Genomic DNA, 22,128 nt, shown 5'->3' with positions numbered 1-22,128 from the left:
CTGAGCCCATCCTGCACTGACCCAGCACCCTGACCAGGTCTGAGAGACTGAGCCCAGCCTGCACCCACCCAGCACCCTGACCAGGTCTGAGAGGCTGAGCCCATCCTGCACTGACCCAGCACCCTGACCAGGTCTGAGAGACTGAGCCCAACCTGCACCCACCCAGCACCCTGACCAGGTCTGAGAGACTGAGCCCATCTTGCACCCACCCAGCACCCTGACCAGGTCTGAGAGGCTGAGCCCATCCTGCACTGACCCAGCACCCTGACCAGGTCTGAGAAACTGAGCCCATCCTGCACTGACCCAGCACCCTGACCAGGTCTGAGAGACTGAGCCCAGCCTGCACCCACCCAGCACCCTGACCAGGTCTGAGAGACTGCACTGCCATCTATATATATCCAGCTCCAAGTAAACTCCTTTAGAGCCGGGTAAGGAGGGATACACACACGTGTGATACATACAATAAATAAGTCCTCACTTGACACCATATGCCATAATTATCAGTCCAATTAGGATTCCCGTAGAGCCGTCCAGGTACCAAACAGAAGGATTGTTTTTAAACACTTCTGCGCTTAGAAGAATTGAGAAGCCCATGATACCACCGACCAGCGAGTTGAACCCTGTAAGGTAAGAAACAAACGTGATGCCATGATTTCTGCAGTAAGAAATGTCCCCGTTATCACAATGTTCAGTATTTAATTACAAGACACAACCTCAGCCATACTAAGGAATGTTAGGAATGCTACTTGATTATGTGGGTTTATCAAAGTATATGTTCGAGATCTGATTGTCTCCAAAGGTCTTAAAACCTCAATGCTAACATTTCCCATATGAAAAAGTTAAATACGAGCCAACGAGAAGTTCTGAGATGCTAAAGATGGGGGAAACCTTCATGTGTGTGCAAATTTAGCAAATTTTGAATATTTATGGTTTTCTTCATACAATGCGCTGAGTTTCACTCAAAAATCCCAAAAGCAAGTGAGTAAAGCAAGAAGGTGGGAGAAGGAGCAGGTGGTATGATTCTCTTTCATGGACCAACAGATAGTTGATAACCTAGAAGCCTTTGAACCACACAGGGTTCTGCATCATCTTCGGCAGAAGCGCAGAAATAGAAGTTCTATACAGAGTATTGTAGGAGGATGGTATCTAGTTACAATCGATATTAAGAAGATGTGACATATTATGGCAAAGTTAATCCTGGAGGCTCAAGAAGCTATAATTGTGCTATGTAATGGTGACAGGGACAAGCAGGAGACAAAAGCCACTTACTGAGGAATCACATTTCTCCCTGATTGTGCGAATACTTTTCCAAATGTTGCTAATTTGCCAAGTTTTGCAAGACTTTCAACATTCATGAACTGAACTTCAACAACCCCCTGCCTGTCTCTAAATTGAATGTATATTCAGTCTAACTTCGTGGGTCTAGTGTACTAGTTATTCCAAGTAGTGGAATTGACTATGTCACATGCCAAAATAAATACATGAACGGCAGTTATTAGAGGGTGCTGAGGCAGATATGAGTCTCTTTAAGTCCATGCAAATACTGTATACCAGCGAAGAGACAGGTGTCATTCTCTTCAGATTTAATGTAAAAATAATAATTCTGGAATAAATTTATTTGCGTTACATCCCGTGTTTAACGCCAGTATGGGGACCACGCCATGCAGATGCACTAATACGTTTAAATAACATGTTCACTGTTAACAATGGAGTCTTCCAGCTGTCCGCTGCTTCTGTTTTCATTACAAATAATGTCAGATGGCCCTCGTAATGCCTGATTCCGGAAGCAGAGCCAATCTGGAGCTATTCCTCCTGTGATCTGTGCTTCCTTCTCCTCCATGATCACTGTGTCTGCATGTCTGTGTGACTGCACATCAATCATATTAGTTCAGCTGAAGCATCTGTCCACCTCGGGGTGCTGCAGCTTCCAGCTCTGCTCATAATTACACCCAAAACTACCGCAGCCAGGATAGGACTTGAAGAACCAAGTTAACCCCATCACTATACTGGTGAAAGGTGCTACCTCTTCCACAAGGTTTTAATATGCATATTCTTTTTGATTATGTTGCCCATTGAAGCGGCAATTCTCCCCACTCCTTTTTCTTCTATTTACCCGCCTGTTTTTTTTACAGGATTGGGGCAGGTGGGGCCTCTGATTTAAGCTATTTCCAGCTCCAGGCAGCTTCCGGGTTCCCGAGATACGTACTGGCGTATTTACCAGGTTCAAATCTCCCTCCAAGGGAAACAAAATGGCTGCCAAATGTTGGGCCAATAGGAAGCTGCCACATCATCGGTTGCGGATTTCTATTGGTCAGCCCAGTGTGTATCTCGGGAACTGGGGTGTCTCCGGAGCTGAAAATAGCAGGGCTCATCTCCAGAGAATCCTATCCTGTAAAAAAACAACAACAGAACGGGGTTAGTCAGTGGGGTTTCTGCTTCAAGACTGTTAATGCTTTTTAGAGCAGTTGATCTGCCTGTAAACTTAAAGGTTTTTTTACATCTTATGAAATAATTGCCTTCTCTCAGACGTGTGAGAAATGCTTTCATGATTTCTATTCAGATTTCAGAGGGACAAAAACCATATTGTATATTTTGACGAGTGCCTACTGCTAGAGGCCTGCAAGATGGTGTGAACCTGTGCTGTGGTAGCTTTTGCTGGGCAGTGTAAAACGACAAGTCCGTGTACAAATAAGACACAAGTTGATGTGTCGGGGAAGCTGTAACTTACCATCTGTTATTAGAGCTCTGCTGGTCAGTACTCTGCCCAACATAAACTTCACTACTGCCAGGAGAGAGCAAAGGATCCCACTTATAATGGAAACGCTGAAGAGAAAGTCATCCTGAAATGGAAAGTGAAAGTGTTAGAGCAGGGGTGGACAACTTCAAGCCTCAAGGGCCACGAACAGGTCAGGTTTTCAGGATATCGCTGCGTCAGCACAGGTGGACTGAGCCACTGATTGAGCCACCTGCGCTGAAGCAGGGACCTCCTTAACCTGACCTGTTGGTTGGTGGCCCTTGAGGCTTGGAGTTGGCCACCCCTGTGTTCGTGTCTCTGCTGCAGGTACAATGAGTATCAAGCGATCGGTCCAAGAACGACACATTATAAAGTAGGGTAAAAATATGAGCTTCCCATGTTGCTATGCTCAGACACCCTCAGGTTTTCTCAAACAGATGCCTCATACACAGTGAAGGAGAGTCGGTAATTCTACATATGCCGAAACGGTCATTCGGGCGATTTCCTTCCCAAAATCCCCAGTGAAGTCAAATGGGTTTTTCATCTGGAAATGGCTGAATAATGACTTTGGGGTATGAAGAATTGAACCCTAAACCTGTCTCAGCTATTTACAGTGCTCAGCTCATCCATAATTTGTGGGGGAAGCTCAAGTTAATGTTAAATACATGTGACCTTCATTTGATGAAACAATTGCTAAGGAGCGAAAATGTTCTTTTCAAGTGTGAGGTTCCTTTTCAAAAGGGGTCCAGTAGTTGCAATTTATGTGAAGTACTACTGAGTACTTGGTTTGTCATAAATACTGTATATATACACACACACACACACACACACACACACATATATATAGTGCAGAATAAATTGGTACTTCAGTATTAGGTCATACCTTTTTTATTTGGACTAACACTTTGTCATAGGACAACTTTCGAGAGTTCTCCTCTCCCTCAGGTCGACAATACTGATTAACAAAGGAATCTATGGCTAAAACAGAGGTTAGGAACGCAGAAAAAAAAAACAGATGTAGATAAGGTTGGGTGAAAACGTTGACAAGGAACAGCATGGAGGGGGAAGGGGATGGTGGGGGGAGGTGTAGATAAGAACATTTGCAGAGAGGCGGCAGGATAATTACAAACAATTGTGATAGTGTGTGAGAAACCCCATATCCGCATTAAATCCTCTTGTTTTGGTGTCAAAGAGTCTTATCATTTTGAGTTAAAATGTTTGCCGTTCTTGTGTGCGTTTGAACATTCCATTGAGGATTTAGATTTTTAAACCATTCATGGAATGATCTGGTTGTGAGAAATGATGTCCCACAGGTGAGCAGTATCTTCCTTCTTCGTGGTGTAGTATTGAGTGTCTGTGCATATTCATTCTGCCTTGAAGTTTTTGGCTGGTTTCGCCAATGTAGCATCCTTGGTCACATTTGTTACATTGAGTCATATATATTACATTCGTGGATGTGCAGCAGAATGATCTTTTAACATTGAGTGTTCCATGGTTGTGACTGGCTGTGGGATCTTAGCATATATGTTTGCAGAGTTTGCAACGTGTGTTGTTGCACGGTTTTGTGCCATTATCAGTATCTTTATCAGTATCTTTAAGCTCGTTATTAAGTTTTCTGTTGATTAATTTCTGTTTGCGGTTTGGTGGTTGCCGGAACGCAAGAATGGCAGATTTGGGGAAGATTTCTATTAATGTCACATCTAATGCCAGCATGTTAATCAGTATGGTTGACCTGAGGAAGAGATGAGAACTCTCGAAAGCTTGTCCTATGACATAAATTGCTAGTCCAAATAAAAAAGGTATCGCCTAATACTGAAGTACTCATTTATTCTGCACCTGGACTAACACGGATATATATATATATATATATATATATATATATATATATATATATATATATATATATATATATACAGTGTTCGACAAACCTATACATTTGCTCACTCCGGGCGAGTGGATTTAACCCCCGGGCGAGTAAATATTGGCCCAAGCAGCACACGTTTGGTACTAGGTGGCGAGTAGATTTTTTTGTGTGGCGAGTAGATTTTTTGGTGATTTGTCAACCACTGTATATATGTGTATATATGTGTATATATGTGTATATGTATATGTATTATATGTATATGTATATGTATTATATGTATATATATATATATATATATGTATATGGTATGTGTGCATATGTGTATATATATTTTTTTATTTTTTTTACAGTTGCTTTATACTTTACTGTGGAGGGTTTTTGTCACTTTTTTTTTACCCACCATATACATACACTTTTTTTTTTTGCCAAACTTTACACACACACACACACACACACACACACACACACACACACACACACACACACACACACACACACACACACACACACACACACACACACACACACACACACACACACACACACACACACACACACACACACACACACACACACACACACACACACACACACACTACCTCTGGTGGTGCTGGGGCTGCCGGCGCCTCACTCCTGCCTCCTCCCTCTACCCAATATGCCTGGGGATCGTGGTGGGGCAGCAGGGGGGGGGGGGGGGAGGGAAGTGCTGTGGCTCCGGCCCTCACTCCTCCCTCCCTCCTTCCGATCGGGTGCGCGGTGGCCATTTTTTTTAAATTAGCGCGACCCCGGTTATAACGCAGTCGGATCGGGTGGCCCCTGAGGACAGTGTTATAACGGGGTTCAGCTGTACTTGGTTTGTAATAAATATATTTACACACACACATATACATACATACATACAACTGTACTGACCGCTGAAGTGGAAGCAAAGTAACTGCTGACAAAAACAACTTAATTATTGATGATACTGGAGGTAGGAAGTACCACTACTTTTTATTGGCACACCTACAATTTCACTTCCTTTTTCAAAATGTCAGCCCATCATTTTGGGAATTCCTGTTATTTTTTCCCCCAAACGTGAAAATGTTTCCAAATAATAAATAAATATAATTTTTTTTTTTATTTATTTTTTTTACTTGGTTGTAAATATTGTGCATTTTTCGAATGACAGCATATAGTGCAGCTGGAGGTCATGTCTGTTTACTAATGTCTCCCAAAACTAGGCAAAAACCAGCGCAAAAAAAAACCAAAAACCCAGCCCCATATTTATTAAAGCAAAGGAAGGAAATGAAAAGCAATTGAAGTTTTTTCCTTTTGATAAATCTGGTATAAATGAATCCGGCCCCGTTTTGCAGCCTGGAGACCCGATAAATAACCCCCTTTTTGTTTCTTTTGTGCTCCCGTCTATTTTAGCCTCGACACCGGCGCTGACCAACATAACGCAGCTCGGACCACGTGTGCAGTACGGGCCCTTGGGACGAGGGCTTTGTCGGCCCCAGCACGCGCGTTCTCTTTGCTATTATTCACATCACAGAGCCAGGGCTCAATTTATTCCCACCAGGGAGATGCATAAAACAGGCGCGTCGAGCGCAGGATCCTAGCACAGTACCTCTGCAGCTCCGTCCCTTAGTGCTACCGACACTCCATTAGGGTTGGGATTTTGAATATGCATAAGGTGGGGGGGGTACAGTGATAATTGACACAAATATATTAAAACACATTGATTAGCACCTAAATGAGGTTACATTCATTTATAACCACACCACTTTAGTTTTCCATCAGGAATTCCTTAAAAATGTCAAGTCCTGGTTCTATAATATACCCCGCCTCTGGCAGTGAAGCGGTTACATTTTATATGGATGGTTGCATTAACGTTGAACATTGGCACTGTGCTTTTAAATGAGACATCCATATTGGGTTTTGTTTCCCCGGTTTTGTTTATTTTTTTTTAATACAGGATTGAGACGGGCTCTCCGCAGTGAACCCCCATTAATTTCTGCTCCGGGGAACCCCTGTTTCCAGAGATTCTTACCTCCGAAGGGAGTGCCGGTGTCTCTCTGCAGTTTTAAAGCTCCCGCGTCACACGGGGCCAACAGGAGGCCGCACCGGGGGTGACATCACGGCTTCCTATTGGCCCACAGAGGCCCGGGAGCTTTGAATATCCGCCATAATGTGAACCCTGGAGCAGCTACCGGCGCCTACTATGGAGGGCAGTGTCTCTGGAAGCAAGGGGTGCCTGGAAATGAACTGAATGGGGTTCAGCTCCAGAGACCCCCTGCTTCAATCCGGCCTATAAAACAAACCGCATGGATTGCCGGGGGGCCACCTCGGGGGCACTCGTGGCAGCACGCCCTCCAAAAAGAGTGAAGAATATTCCTAGCAGCAAGACTGAGAACCAGGCGCCTGAGAGAGTGTGATTTGTCAGCAGCAGACTGTGATGATGATGGATGATTTGAATCCATGGCCTTGTGTATGCAAAGCCATCACCCCAGCCCCATTAGTGCCTGTACAGTGCCTACTTTATATTGCACAAAGTGTCCCTAATGCAGCGAGTTCTCCCCCTTTACAGAATGTTTACATACGCCTGTCCTTCGCCCCTGCAATGCAGCAGGTATAGGATAGGACACTTACAGAAGACGCACGGTGCTGCCAAGAGGAGCAAGCTAATGGCATTCACACAACCGCTTTATGGACAGATACATATACGCAGTTTGAGCTATATATTAAGCTGATGGTTTCCACAGGAAGCCCCGAAATAATGCCGTATTCTTTTCTCTAGGGTCTGCATCCAATGGAAATCTTTCACTGCCGGGTGCATTGGACGTCTCTCACTGAAAAGGGGTTAAGAAATGCTTGCAATATTTAACGGAGTTGTTTTTGGCTTACCCAACTTAGGACTTATTCCAGGGGTGGCCAACTCCAGTCCTCAAGGGCCACCAGCAGGTCAGGTTTTCAGGATATCCCTGCTTCAGCACAGGTGGATCAATCAGTGGCTCAGTCGATTGAATCACCTGTGCTGAAGCAGGGATATCCGTAATACCTGACCTGTTGGTGGCCCTTGAGGACTGGAGCTGCCCACCCCTGCCTCATTCAATATGCTATGTGTGCCATTGATTCTCTTTCATGGGAAGTCTCGGAGCCTCATTCACATGATGCTTCCCTGAGATGTAGTGGCTGTTCCATCAGGACCTCACATCACCATGACGACGCAGCATCACATGACGCCGAAACGTCTTAGAGAAGGGCTGCTCTGTTACAGAGGCCCCCGCTTCATAGCCGGCAATCCGTTTCATAGCTGTGAGGAAGAGCGCGGGGGGCCTCTGTAACCACCTGGGGAGGTCCTCAAGAGTCCGGAGGGAGGGTTCTGACTCCCTTCGGGCCCCCCACCTCCCTCAAGCTGGGGTCCTCGGGACGTGCCCGGGCGGTAGTTACGCCCCTGTCCCAATCGCCGTATGCAGAGAAAAACAGGAAGAAAATATACGTCACAACCCAAAAATACATGTCCACTCCATTCTCAACACGGGTTGAGCAAGTGTGAGAACATTATTCTGTGTAGGGCCCCTGTCTGATAAGTAGTAGAGATCAGAGTTCCCTATTACTACCCCACAAGTGTTTGTGGGATCTATTTCTGAAGATATATTTGCTGCTGTGAGTGTAGATACATCTGTAACCCTTTGAATGCTGGAGGGCGATCTCCCCTACAAAAACAATCAATGGGATTATGTAGCTACGTGATGGCGCCCCTTACCCCATGACGTAATGGCCAAGTCCTTGGGCCCCCAAAGGATTCAGTGTTATTACAAATAAATGGACTCTCCTCCCCGTGAAAGTAATTCCCTATGTGCTGTGAGCCATCTTCCTGTTGCTCTGTAAGATTGCAGATTTGTTAAAAAAATAAAAAATCTTAAATCTTTCCAAGGAAGGGGGAGACTGCGTTGCAACATACTGAAAGTGGGGGGGGGGGGGGGGTGGGGGGGGTGTCTGTTGGGCGGGGGAGCCTACGTTGCTTGCAAATATCACATTACTTTGTTTAATTGGACATTTAGTTCTAAAATTAAAATGTATTAAGTGATAACATGATGACATAACGACAGAATGTAATATCTTTACTTAATTGGTCTTAGATTGAATTACCTCTGTTAACCCATGGATGCATTTTGAATTAATGAGTATTGTCTGCTGATTTGCATGTCATTTCCCAGAATCCCTGGCTGCAGTGTGCTAAGAGATAATGGGGAAAGACAGCGTTGCAGACCTGTTTTAGGCATTTCAATGTGCTCACAAGTGATATTTTTATTTGCTGTACGCTATTTTTCCTTATATACGGTATTTTGAACAATAATGATACATATGTCGTGAAAAGCACTTTCTGTGCTGCTTTGCACAGAAATACGTCAGCAATCTTTAAATAAACACTAAGGTCTGAAATAATTTAACAGGCGTACAAATGATTATTTTGCTATCCACCTTTGACCATATTTCAGCACACCATCTCCCTGCTGTTGTATTCACTCTACTGTTTATTATCTGGCTGAAGGACAGAATACTTTAATGAATTCATCCAAGCAGATTGGTTGTTGACTTTAGGAACAGAAGCGCCGATGTGATCTGGGTATTTAATTAGCTCTATTTATGCCTTATAAGGTAAAAAATAAAATATAGACCATTTTAATTTGCCATAGTAATGAGGACAGATTTACAGCTGCGTGATCACACTATATATTTGCTCCTGTTAATATAAAGATGCAAATGCGTGGTAATAAATACTGATTTATTGCTTCCAGGTAATTATCCAGTCTACACATTTATTAGGGAAGGGGTTGTAAGCATGTTATTTTCCTGTTCCTATTTAGCTCTTACTCGCTCATTTCGACCAGATGGGTAATTAGTGCAAACTGTTATTGCTACAGAGATCCGCTTTCCATTGCTACAGAAAATATATACAGACACACTTACCCATGTAAAACATATGTACCAATTCAAGGGGCATGCAGAACTGGATAACGACTAATGGGCTAATTCCTAATGTGCCGAAGAGGCGGATCGGTGTTTTCGGCACATGGGCTGAAGGAGTGGCTCTGAAAACAACGAGACTCCGTTTGAAGGAGAGGAGCCTGGTTCAATTCCCAGTGTTAGCTCCTTGTGCAAGTCACTTTATCTCCCTGTAGATTATAAACTCTACGGGGCAGGGATTGTGTCTGCGAAAATACTATGTGCTGTGTACCACGCGCTATACTGTAATTGTGAAGTCTGAGCCCCATTGGGAGAAAAGCACTATATGGAATAGTTATTATTATATAGAATCAGACAATAAGTCACTTGGCTAGTTTGACCTTTTCTTAGATTCAGCATCATGAGAGGTGTGATAGCAAACAGGTACCAACCCAGTGACTTCCATTCACTCTAATGCAAATTAAGCCATTCAGTCCTGGAGGAGCCTTTGCTCTACAAGGTGTTTCTGGCCTCCAAAGGGGTTAATGTGTCGTTAACGGAGATTTCCCCCACTTCCACCCTATAGAATAGTCTCATTTCTTTTCCCCCTAATATATGTCATCTTGTTTCTGTACCAAGCGGTGCAGTCCCCAGGGGGGCTGGGGACAAGAACTAGGTAATGGCCAAGAGAGAATAGATAGGAAAGGAAGTAGCTCGGAGTCATGGAGGTAGAGAGGGGGGGCACCCATATTAAATACAGAATACGGCAGGGCCACCGAGAGGGGGAAAAGCCGAGACAACCGTCCTGGGTCCGTCGGCTATGGTGGGGCACGGCCATTGCTAGAAGTTGGGCCTGGCCAGAGGTTTACTATGGGATAATATTTAGGAATACCTAATGGAAAACAAAATTATTAGTAATAGTCAGCATGGATTTATGAAGGATAGGTCATGCCAAACTAACCTTTATTTGTTTCTTTGAGGCGGTAAGTAGGACTTTAGACCAGGGTAATGCTGTTGATGTGGTCTACTTAGATTTTGCAAAGGCTTTTGATACAGTACCACACAGAGGTACAAACCAAAGCAAATTGGACCCGGTAAAATGTTTTTGCACCTGGATTGAAAACTGGTTGAAGGACAGACAACAGAGGGGCCTGTTCTAGTTGCTCCGAAGTGTGACAAACCGCTTTGAACGTGCACTTTAGAAGCAGATTGGCACGCTTTGCTATTCTGTAAGCCTTTGTTGCATGTCCAATCCGTGTCTAAAAGGCTTTTTTAGAAGCGGTTTCACTCCGGCTCTGCCAATCCGATCAGTTTGTCAAATAGCCTCCAACTCGCATTCTTTTTTTAATTTATTTTTTTACTAAAACCGTTATTCTCGTAGCTCCGTTATGCAAACCGCTTCTAAAAACTCGTTTTTTTCATGCTACCTTAAGGGGGGCGAGATTGGTATCGCAAGTTACATCCAAAGCCTGGAATATGGGTTTGGCTGAGAGAGTGAAACCCCTAAGTCAGACCGGGGATTGAGTTAGCACTTCCGCTTCTAAAGCCTGTACAATCCGGTCGGTTTGTCACTTTTTATAGACGTGGTTTAGAAGATGAGATTTGCAATAGAGAATAGGGGTCTTCCCCTCGCGTTTCATTCCGCACCTTCTGAACATGACAAGCCGCGCGGTTTGACACTTACAACTTCGGAGCTATGTGAATAGGCCCCAGAGAGATGTCATAAATGGAACCTTTTCAGGTTGGGCTAAAGTTGTAAGTGGAGTACCTCTAGGATCAGTACTGGGACCCCTGCTTGAATTAATGGCCTTGAGGTTGGCATAGAGAACAAAGGCTCCTTCTTTGCTGATACATTGCGTCATAGGGGAAGGTTATTGGCTCGCCTGGTTTCTGCTTTGCAGAGCAGTTCCTTGGAGGTGTGTGGCGCCTCCCTTCAGGACAGAGCCCCTACCAATTCTCCAATTAATATAAAGGTATAATACACCTCATTGTCAGTCTGCACACACCCTGTACTGAAGAGCACGTGAGTGTTTAATGCTGACAGAAAGATGTGTAAGTTTTAATAGGTCACACTACGAAATTTGTGCACCCACCTCTATAATAAGGGAACTATGATACTGCCTTTGGCCAGCTTTTAATTACACTAAATCACAAAAGCATATGCTTTATTTATTTAACCCTTTCACGGCATTTTCACATATCTCACAAAGTTCAGTCCACGGGACAATAAGAAATGACATATATTCAGTGTAGGTCCCTGCTAAACGGAGTCTACCTGAACGAGGTTGGCAGTCTTCAATTATAAATAAATAGGATGGAAAATCTGACCTATGAGGAGAGGCTAGCTAAATTAGATTTGTTTACATTAGAAAAGAGGCATCTACGAGGGGATATAATAACTATATACAAATATATTCGTGGTCAATACAAGGAGCTTTCAAAATAACTATACATCTCAAGGGCAGTACAAACGACACGGGGTCATCTCTTAAGGTTGGAGGAAAGGCGATACAGGAAAGGTATAGAGAGTTATACCAAATAAGTAAACATGGGAAGGATGTTGATCCAAGGAGTAATCTGATTGCCAATATTTGGAGTCAAGTATGAATTTATTTTTCCCCTATGAAGACAGCATTAGATGATGTATCACTGGGTTTTGTTTGCTTTCCTCTGGATCAATATACGGTAAATACAAAAATAGGATAGGTTGATGGACATATGTCTTTTTTCAACCTCATCTACTATGTAACGATGTAAAGATGTAACGATTTGATTATGTAACTGCTGGGAGGCTGCTCTATGCAAACCCAAGTAAATAATTCACTTATACATTTTGGTCCAAATTCCGTAAGCTCCGTTAGCCTATTTAACGTTAATGATAACAGTTTTCACCAAAGCAAATAACGTGACGTTAACTAGGTTTCACAGCAGTAAAAAACCATGATGTTATTTTTACCGAACGTTATTCTAAATCATATGCAAATTGGCTCATTGCAGCCTAAATGATATTCATTAAGCTCCGTTAGGGTTAACGCCAGGAAATATGCATCAGTATTTAAGTCATACCTAACTCTTGCATTATTCCCATCCAGACACCGATATATGGTGTTAACCTTTTCATTTAACACTGACTAACCTTAAAACTTGCCCCACAAATCAAGCATCCCAATAGTCTGCACTCATGGCTATTGACCCACAGTCACTTATACCACCCATTGAGTACACTTTTGGCGCTATATAAATAAAGACATACAATACAATGACTCTTTGAGGGGGGAAAAAAATGGGTATTCAAACCCGGGACTGAATCAATTTGAACCTGCAGTTAGTTGGCAGGTACGTGGTGAGATAGACATAGCAGGCGCAAGAGGGTGCAATGAACTGCTAGCCCCGTCACCTTTTTCACTCGCACCTAATTCAAACACCGTGGTGTCTACTCCCGCACCGTGTGTCCCGCTACAATTTACCATCAAGAGCAAAAACAACTGCTACATCTGTACCTATGAACACACCTGGGATATTCTCTCTCTCTCTGTCTCTCTCTCTTTCTCTTTCTCTCTCTCTCTTTCTCTCTCTTTCTCTCTTTCTCTAGCAAAAGCCTAATTTCAGTGACTGGCTGGATATAACACCAAGACTTAACGCTGCAGTTCAAGCAATATCCTACGTGTGTTTTTTTTTTTTAGTCAATAGGGAATGTTGACCAAAAACGTCCCGATCTGTGGATATAGAAGGATATATAGGATAAGGTCACAAATACACAATAAAACGTGTGCCCTTTCATTGGGACCTATGAACTGTGCATTTGTGGGGTCTTCCGTTCCTTAGAGCTGCATTTTCCATCCTTTCTGACCAGAGGCGGAACTAGAGAAAAGTGGTTCCCAGCGCCAGGACATTTTTGGGCCCCTACACTTTGATCCCCCCAGAATTCCCCACTTTAAGGCTGCGGTCCCCCGGTGCATTACCCCTGCTGCACCGCCTGTTGTGCCTTTGTTATTGATGGCCACCATATACTCCATAGAGTTGCAATAGATAATACGCTAGTTATTTACAACACCTTTGGTATTGGCTGGAAAACTGGGGCTGGCGTGGGTCATTACACCGGGTTTAATCCAAGGAAATATGGTGTTGTTTTTGCACTAGGTTTGCCCCAGTTGTGCAGTCAGGAGACTTTAGGAAATGGACCTCCTACGTGGTTTTAACAGTCCTGCCCTTGGAGTGCATGGAATTAACCCTTTGGTGGCACAGCGGGGCTTAGAAATGTAAATGAAGTTGCTGTCCTCTCCAGCAGATGAAAGGGTTAACGTGGACATGAGCGAGTTGCTGCAACCAGAAAGTGCAATAAAAATGGCTCATTCATAAAATGTCCGGATTACACCAGCTAATGTTTTATTTCCAGATTTATCATAATCCTAAACAATCCTCCTGACAATATGAAGGTAGTTCAGGGGCTCAGAGCTTTTTCCATTTGGTGATCAGCAGTGTATTTATAAAAGGTGTTGTGCCTCCTAGGACCAAAGGGAACTAATATCAGTGGCACGTCCAACAGTTTCACGGCCACTGGCAGCAAACAGTGAATTGGTTCAATATCGGAGATTAGCTCTAAGACAAGAACAGTATAGGACTTTAACAATGTTTTTGAAATGTAAGAGCAGGAATCTCCCCCCGCTAACGTTTCGGTTACTTTTACAGGGTTGGAACTGGGGGTCCTTCATAGATGAACAGCAACGTTTTCAGGTCCTCCTGGTTCCCGAGATACTTAGGCCGCGCTTATAGTCGCGGCGACACGACGTAGCGTCAAAACAAGTGTATTGAATCCGTTGCGTGCGCCTATAGTAGGAGCGGAGCGATGGCTTGGTCGCGATCACTGGAAGTCAATGAAAATTGATTTTTCAGTGACCACAGAGTGACGTCAGCGCCCACACGAGCGGTTCAGGCAATGTGGGTGAACCGCTGACAGCCACGGCTCCCGCCACGCCCCCTGGCCGCCGTCTCTTGTGTAGCACTATAAGCAAGAATCGCCGTCGCCGTTGCGAGGACTATAAGTGCGGCCTTACTGGTGAAGTTACCGGTATTACTTGCTGGCTTCTAGAGGGGCTTTAAATGTCCATCCAATAGGAAGCCACAGCTGATGTAACGGCTTCCTATTGGCACCAACATGTGACAGCCATCTTGTTTTACCTGGCGGGACATTTAAATCAGGTAACCTCACCAGTATCGCAGGAGCCGGGGATCCCCAGAGCTGCACATAGCAGAGTTAAGCTCGGACGGCTCCTCAGTTCCCGTCCTGTAACAAAATGGAGGGAGAGGGTAACACAATAAGCAAGTAGGGGGGAGGGGGATTGCCAATATAATATTTGCATGGTCAGCACACGCTTTGCATTGTTGTTACAATATTTAGTCATCCCTTTTGGCGATAGGACTGTTTGTCAATCTAGGATGTAATACTTTGTTTTTTGTTTGTAAGATAGGTGTGTTGCCAAGATTAGTATCACATGAATGTATACTAAATACGCACGAGTTTAGTGAACCCAACGGAAATGAAAACAAACATTTTGTTCACAGGACGCATGCAAGTAAAATGTTTACTTTAAGGGTGATTGACTTCTCCTCGGGAAGCCAATTACTCTGATAAAATAGGTTTTTCTCCAACCTCTGGACTTCCACAGACTCCACTATTTTAGTTTTCTGAAGAGGTTAATCAGCGGAGAAATAGCTGGTGTAATGGCGGCATCTTTTACATTTCTGTATTAAACAATGACTAAGAGTCTCATTAGGGACAGCAGAAAATCCAATTAGCTGCGCTCTGTTACCTCTGTAAATGAATACTTCACGAGCAGATTTTCTGCTTCTTGATATGTTGTCTGATCTAGGCATTCTCATTTTTCCAATTAGAAAAATCTAATGAGAATGATATCTGGGGATGTACAGCAAAAACAAAAGGAAGACAGCACTCAAATGAGATAAATGAAATGTCTAAACGGGGAACAGGGAGGAACCCTATTTCCTCCACACAATAAGAATTCACTAAAATATGTTCCCAGAACTCCGCAATGACTGGTAGGTAATGGAATAAGTCCAAAATGATTTAATATGTACATTAGAACAGGGGAAGGGGGGCAACGTTTCGGGGATGTGTCCCTTCTTCAAGCCCGTTCCCAAAGGTCAAGGATGACCGATGGTACTTCTTTCACAAAACTCCCTAAAACCAGTAAACTTAACAAAAGATGGTGTTACAAAAAACACACCTTATGACTGTAGATAATGAAGCGGGCCTAGCCTGAATGGGCGGCACAGCAGGTGACCGGGGGGCTCGGCCTCCCCGAACCGGATTGCCCGCAAGAGCGGCCGGGGGAGGGGCTGCAGGGATATAGCTAGCAGCCAGGAGGGAGGTCCGGCCTCTTGCTCCTGGCTGGCTAAGGATTCGGACGTCCCTCTCCTCCCCTGCAAGCTACAGTAAGGTAAGACCCCGAAAGGGGGGTCAATCCTGGGCACTCCCCCCTCCTGTATAGCCGCGATTTTTGAATCGGCGGCGAGGGGGGAGGCGGGATGCAGGGAGGAGAGGGAACCCGAGGTGCATCTGCCCGTCCCCATCCTCCAGCTGCGGCGCGCAGCATGGGGCTGGGGAGGTCAGTCCTAAGCTGCGCCGGCCGGTTCTCCACGGAGCAGGCGGCGGGGTTTGCCTCAGCGCAAGGGAAGGAGGTTGCGTGGGAGATGCGCAGGGGTACAGGGTTTGCCAGGGAGGGCGCCGGGTCTAAGGGGTCTCGCTACTCACCCAGAGCGTGCTTGATGGGCGGCCATGCGCCTCGCCCCACCCCCTCGCGGCGCAGGTGAGGGACGGCGCAGGCCACTGCAGGGATTACTCGATCCCCGGGACTCCCCCCCCCCCATGATTGCCGCGCTGTGCGAACGGGCGGCGAGGGGGGGGGGGTGGGGTTTGCAGAGGGACTCTCCCAGCGCTCCCGCGAGGGTTCGGGCAGCTGTTCCCGCCGGGACTCCTGCTCCCACGTGGTGTCTGATCGCAGGGGAGGAAGGGGCAAGTGCGGGGGGCAGGTCCCTCGCAGGACTCCTGGATAGCCGCCATTTTTGAATCGGTGGCGAGGGGGGAGGCAGGACGCAGGGAGAGAGAGGGACCCCGTGGCGCAGCTGCCTGTCCCCATTCTCCATCTGCACGGAACAAGTGGGCAAGGGATGCGTCCAGCGCGGGTCCCCCGCGCGGCCGCAGCGTCAGGGGAGTGGGGCAAGGAATTGACTGGGCAGGAGGAGGCCGCGCGGGATATGCACAGGGGGCGGGTCACGGCGAGGGAGAAGAGGGACTGTGCAGCGCGATCAAGAGGGGAGTGACAGCGGTTTGGTTCATCCTCCTTCCCCCGGTGCCCACGTGGTGCTCCCACGGGGGTCTTAAGAATAGTACCACGCGACGCTGGGGGAAGGGTTGTTATTGGTGGGTCAACGCCGGCGTCGGCCCCCCCCCCCTTAAGGGCGGGGAGGGGGGGCGAAGCACGTGGCAGCTCCCCCCTCTCCTTCAAGGAATTGTGCAGCAGTGCTGGGAGTGTGGGGTTGCCAATAAAGAAGATTTGTGTTTGGGGCCAGACGCTTTATTTCATGGATTATCGGGAGCCAGATAGGTAGTATGCGGCCCCCCCCCCCTCCTTTAAGGGCTTATGCGGCGCTGGGATCGGGGGGCGGTCAATTGCTTAGGGCATAAGTATTCGCCAGACGCGCGGGGCTAGAGAGCATGTCATTAAAAACATGGGCCAGATATGCGGTATGTACGTGGTTAGCACACTGGGTGTTAGGAGAAAATAGGTGATATACAGTACGTCAGGAGCACAGGTCATATATATATAAAAAAAAAAAAAAAGGAAAGGGGGGGGGGGGGCTATTTCAGGGGATGCAGGAAAGCCACCATGCGTTAATATTATATGAACTAATGGGGTTATGCATATTGCTATACGGTACGTCAATCAATATTAAACGGTTCACCCGATCATGGTGTCAATATTAAATGGTTCACCGTTATGTCCTCAATGTTAAACATTTCACCATACGGTATTTCATGGTTCTTTAACGCGGAAGTCACGTAGGATGTATATTTATATACATATAGACATATATACATAGTTTAAAAAAAAAAAAAATGGTTAGGCAAGGGGTAACGTGTAATTTTGTTATTACAGCAGTTGCGCAGGAAGGCAAAGCACCGGCACGCAGTGCTTTCGGGAATGTCTTTACAGGCCAGTATGATGCGGATTTTGGTGGAAGCACAGGACCACGACGAGGGGTGGCTGCACCAGCAATTGCGGGCATTGACGCAGGGGTCCGGAAGCAACCAAGGAGGGTCGAACAGCCGGGAGGACGCTCAAGCGGACCGGGAGGCCACGTGCGCCGGGGCATGGCCGTCATCAAGCGACGAAGGCGGTCCTAGCGGCGGAGAACGACATCCGGTCAGGTTGCTTACAGGGAAGCAAAAGGGTAAGTCAGTGGTGACTGGGGGGAAAGCAACAGCCTGGTCACGGGACAGGCCATGGGGAAGGGGACGCAGCCTGGAGGGCAAGCGAACGGAAGGTGGCAGTTGGTCTCAAAAAAAAAGGTCGAATGAATCCGGCGGGGGGGGGGTTCAACATTGTTTCTCTTACAGGAAAGGCTGGACCGGTCGGGACACGTTCGACCTCGCTTCGCGGCGCTGGTAGTCGTCCACGACTCGAAAACGGACGGAGCGCCCTGGTGGGCCTGCGAACAGAACTCGGAGGGGCAAGGGCCTCGAAGTTGGTCCCGACAGGCGGTTCACATCGCCGCCGGGGACGGGGACACCAAAGGGTAAACGTAAGAGAGCTACGCATATAGGGGGGGCTACCTTGCCGGGCATCCGCGGTTCCCCAATACCGGAGAGTTCGGTAGCGGGGGCGGCGGGCAATGCCGAGGCAAGAATCATCAGCATAGTGGAGAAAGCCGTTCAGGCGTCGTTACTAGCGGCAGGCGTAGGCAAGGCTAGCGAGGCACAAGGAGGAAGGAGGCACAAGGAGGCGCGTCAGCTAGGGCGACTCAGGAGCAGGCTGCGGCAGGGGAGGAAGGCGCTAGCGGGGGCGGGGGGTCAGCAGCTAGCCAGGTAGCGGCAGGGCAGGGAGCGGGAATAACAGCAGCGGCTAGCGCAGTAGGAGGAGCAGCGGAGGGGGCGGGGACCGGGGCGCCAGTAGCAACGGCAAAATCAAAGAGGGTAGGAGATGCGGCATATGGTGATTCATATACAGCGGTCACCCGGTCCCTGGGCGCGCACCTGGCAGACGAGGTGAAGGAAAGAATTTGGGCAGGGGACTTTGTGGAGTTATTGACGTTGCTTCCTGGGTACAACGATGCAGTAGTGAGATCCGAAAAGAAAGGGGAAGCTAAGAAGGACGATGTAGAGAGACGGTTGTACCCAGGCACTTTTGGTAACTGGGTGCAAGCGTTTGGGATATTGGCAGGCGTGGTGGGGGAGAAGCAGCCACATTTATGCACCGCGCTGTTTAAATATCGGGACATCATCAGGAAGGCTTTTCAAAAACATGGGGGGATGGGATGGTGGACATACGACGTGGAATTCAGGCAAAGCATGCAGGAGAATAAAGGGGTGGTTATGTGGGACCGTAAGGACGTCGACTTATACTTAGATCACATTTCGGGGGGAGGAGGTTCAACCTCTCGCGGGGCAGGCGCGCAAGGGGACACTGGCAGTAACAATTCACAGGAGGGTTCGGAATGGTTCGCGCGGCCAGCAGGAAGGGGACGCGCAGTCGGTAAACAGTCGGGCATATGCTGGGGTTTTAACGAGTCAAAATGCAGATTCCCCAATTGTCATTTCCAGCATAGCTGCGCCAGGTGCGGGGGCCAGCACCCCAAGTCCAAATGTTAAGGGGGGTTAAACAGGCCAGTCGGTGGCGGCAGTTGGGGGGGGGGGGGTAGGTGCTTGTCCTGCCAGAGGGGGCTCGGGGCTGGTAAAGCAGGTTGAAGCGAGGGGGCAGGTCACCGGGACGTACTTCCGGGTGCCCCCTCTTGCATTGCCCAGCACCGAGCACTTTCTGGCGCGGGCGGGCAGCACGCTACCTCGGTTATGATTATGTTTATTATTAATAAACAAAGCCGCGGCCATTTTACCTCCAGACTGTGTCCTCTCGTTATTCGGTATGTTACATAGAAATAATGCTAGGTGAGGGGGGGAGCTCGCGCCTCCCTGGTCATTTAAATCCAAAATGGGAAATATAACCAAATGGGTACAGCCCCTAAAGTAGTGTACTGGAGGGGATAGTGGGCTCCTTAATCCATGTTCCCATGAATCCTATGTAGGCAAAGTATGGAGCTGACCTACTGTATCCAAAGTGAAAAAGCACCTCATGGTTAGGGTGACCACCCGTCCCCCTTTTGCCGGTACAGTCCCGGTTTTTCGGGAGCTGTACCGCTTTTCTGTGTGTACCGCAAATGTCCCGGATATTCCACAATGTGTCCCCGTTTTTTTTTTTTTTTATTGCCGGCGGTGCGCGAGTAATTAGCTGCGGTGCACTGTGCGCTGTGCGCGAGTCGGCGGCGGCGCGGAGGAGGAGACTGCAGCAGCCCCGCTGGTAAGTATTTTTTTTTTTTAATGCCTCCCCCCCCCTGGCAGTTTCCTACCTTGTTGGCCAATCCCCAGCGTCCCGGCATTAAGCCCCGCCCCCGGCATCATCCTTCACCAAGGACTGGCATGTGGAATGGATGGAAGGAAGGGTGCCTGGGGGCGGGACTTCCGCTTCCTGCGGCAGAGCACACGTGGTGTGTGTCTCTGCCCACGGCTCCTGGCTCTTCTGCGCGGTGTCTCCCCCCCCTCTGCCCGCCCGGGGGGATAGGAGGTGAGTTTTTGATCCTTTGCCTCCTGTCCTGGCGCTCCCTTCCCCCCCTGTCCCCTTGGTTCGGGAGATGGGCGCGGGGGCTGGCAGTGGTGGCTGCGCGGTGTTCCCCCATTCTGCCCCGGGAGCCCGTGGCTGCCCGCCGGGGGAGGGGGGGCGGCAGTTTACCTTTGCGTCCCGGCGCTCCTATCCACCCCCCCCCCCCCTTGGTGCGGGAGATGGGCGCGGGGGTGGGTGCAGGGGGAGGCGGAGAGCCACCTGCTCGTGGCTGCCTCTGTCTGTACTCCAGTGTGTGTGTGTGTACCAGTGTGTGTGTGTACCAGTGTGTGTGTGTACCAGTGTGTGTGTGTACCAGTGTGTGTGTGTGTGTGTGTGTACCAGTGTGTGTGTGTGTGTGTGTGTACCAGTGTGTGTGTGTGTGTGTGTGTGTGTACCAGTGTGTGTGTGTGTGTGTACCAGTGTGTGTACCAGTGTGTGTGTACCAGTGTGTGTGTACCAGTGTGTGTGTACCAGTGTGTGTGTGTACCAGTGTGTGTGTGTGTGTGTGTGTGTGTGTGTGTGTGTGTGTGTATGTACCAGTGTGTGTGTGTACCAGTGTGTGTGTGTGTGTACCAGTGTGTGTACCAGTGTGCGTGTGTGTGTACCTGTGTGTGTGTGTGTGTGTGTGTGTGTGTACCAGTGTGTGTGTGTGTGTGTACCAGTGTGTGTGTGTACCAGTGTGTACCAGTGTGTGTGTACCAGTGTGTGTGTACCAGTGTGTGTGTACCAGTGTGTGTGTACCAGTGTGTGTGTACCAGTGTGTGTGTACCAGTGTGTGTGTGTGTACCTGTGTGTGTGTGTGTGTACCTGTGTGTGTGTGTGTACCTGTGTGTGTGTGTACCAGTGTGTGTGTGTGTGTGTACCAGTGTGTGTGTGTGTACCAGTGTGTGTGTGTGTACCAGTGTGTGTGTGTGTACCAGTGTGTGTGTGTGTGTACCAGTGTGTGTGTACCAGTGTGTGTGTACCAGTGTGTGTGTACCAGTGTGTGTGTGTGTGTGTACCAGTGTGTGTGTGTGTGTGTGTCCCTCTCCCTCTCTGTCCCTCTCCCTCTCTGTCCCTCTCCCTCTCTGTCCCTCTCCCTCTCTGTCCCTCTCTGTCCCTCTCCCTCTCTGTCCCTCTCCCTCTCCGTCCCTCTCCCTCTCCGTCCCTCTCCCTCTCCGTCCCTCTCCGTCCCTCTCCCTCTCCGTCCCTCTCCCTCTCCGTCCCTCTCCCTCTCCGTCCCTCTCCGTCCCTCTCCCTCTCCGTCCCTCTCCCTCTCCGTCCCTCTCCCTCTCCGTCCCTCTCCCTCTCCGTCCCTCTCCCTCTCTCTGTCCCTCTCCCTCTCTCTGTCCCTCTCCCTCTCTCTGTCCCTCTCCCTCTCTCTGTCCCTCTCCCTCTCTCTGTCCCTCTCCCTCTCTCTGTCCCTCTCCCTCTCTCTGTCCCTCTCCCTCTCTGTCCCTCTCCCTCTCTGTCCCTCTCCCTCTCTGTCCCTCTCCCTCTCTGTCCCTCTCCCTCTCTGTCCCTCTCCCTCTCTGTCCCTCTCCCTCTCTGTCCCTCTCTGTCCCTCTCCCTCTCCGTCCCTCTCCCTCTCCGTCCCTCTCCCTCTCCGTCCCTCTCCGTCCCTCTCCCTCTCCGTCCCTCTCCTCTCCGTCCCTCTCCGTCCCTCTCCCTCTCCGTCCCTCTCCCTCTCCGTCCCTCTCCCTCTCCGTCCCTCTCCCTCTCCGTCC

General features: G+C 48.1%; 1 protein-coding gene across 1 annotated transcript in view; it reads right to left on the bottom strand.

The window, feature by feature from the left end:
- TMEM163 (transmembrane protein 163) overlaps positions 1-22,128 on the bottom strand; it is a 45,080-nt gene that overhangs the window by 5,693 nt on the left and 17,259 nt on the right. Inside the window, exons 4-7 of the mRNA XM_075610067.1 lie at positions 14,740-14,814; positions 4,293-4,466; positions 2,729-2,862; positions 479-620 (exon numbers count right to left, since the gene is read on the bottom strand). Of these exons, the coding sequence (XP_075466182.1) occupies positions 479-620; positions 2,729-2,862; positions 4,293-4,466; positions 14,740-14,814 (525 nt within the window). The remainder of the gene's footprint in view (positions 1-478; positions 621-2,728; positions 2,863-4,292; positions 4,467-14,739; positions 14,815-22,128) is intronic.

This window comes from Ascaphus truei, chromosome 7 (genome assembly GCF_040206685.1).
Source record: "Ascaphus truei isolate aAscTru1 chromosome 7, aAscTru1.hap1, whole genome shotgun sequence".
NCBI classification, from domain to species: Eukaryota; Metazoa; Chordata; class Amphibia; order Anura; family Ascaphidae; genus Ascaphus; species Ascaphus truei.
The sequence above is the reverse complement of the archived record's forward strand: the minus strand, read 5'-3'. Positions and strand labels throughout refer to the sequence as shown.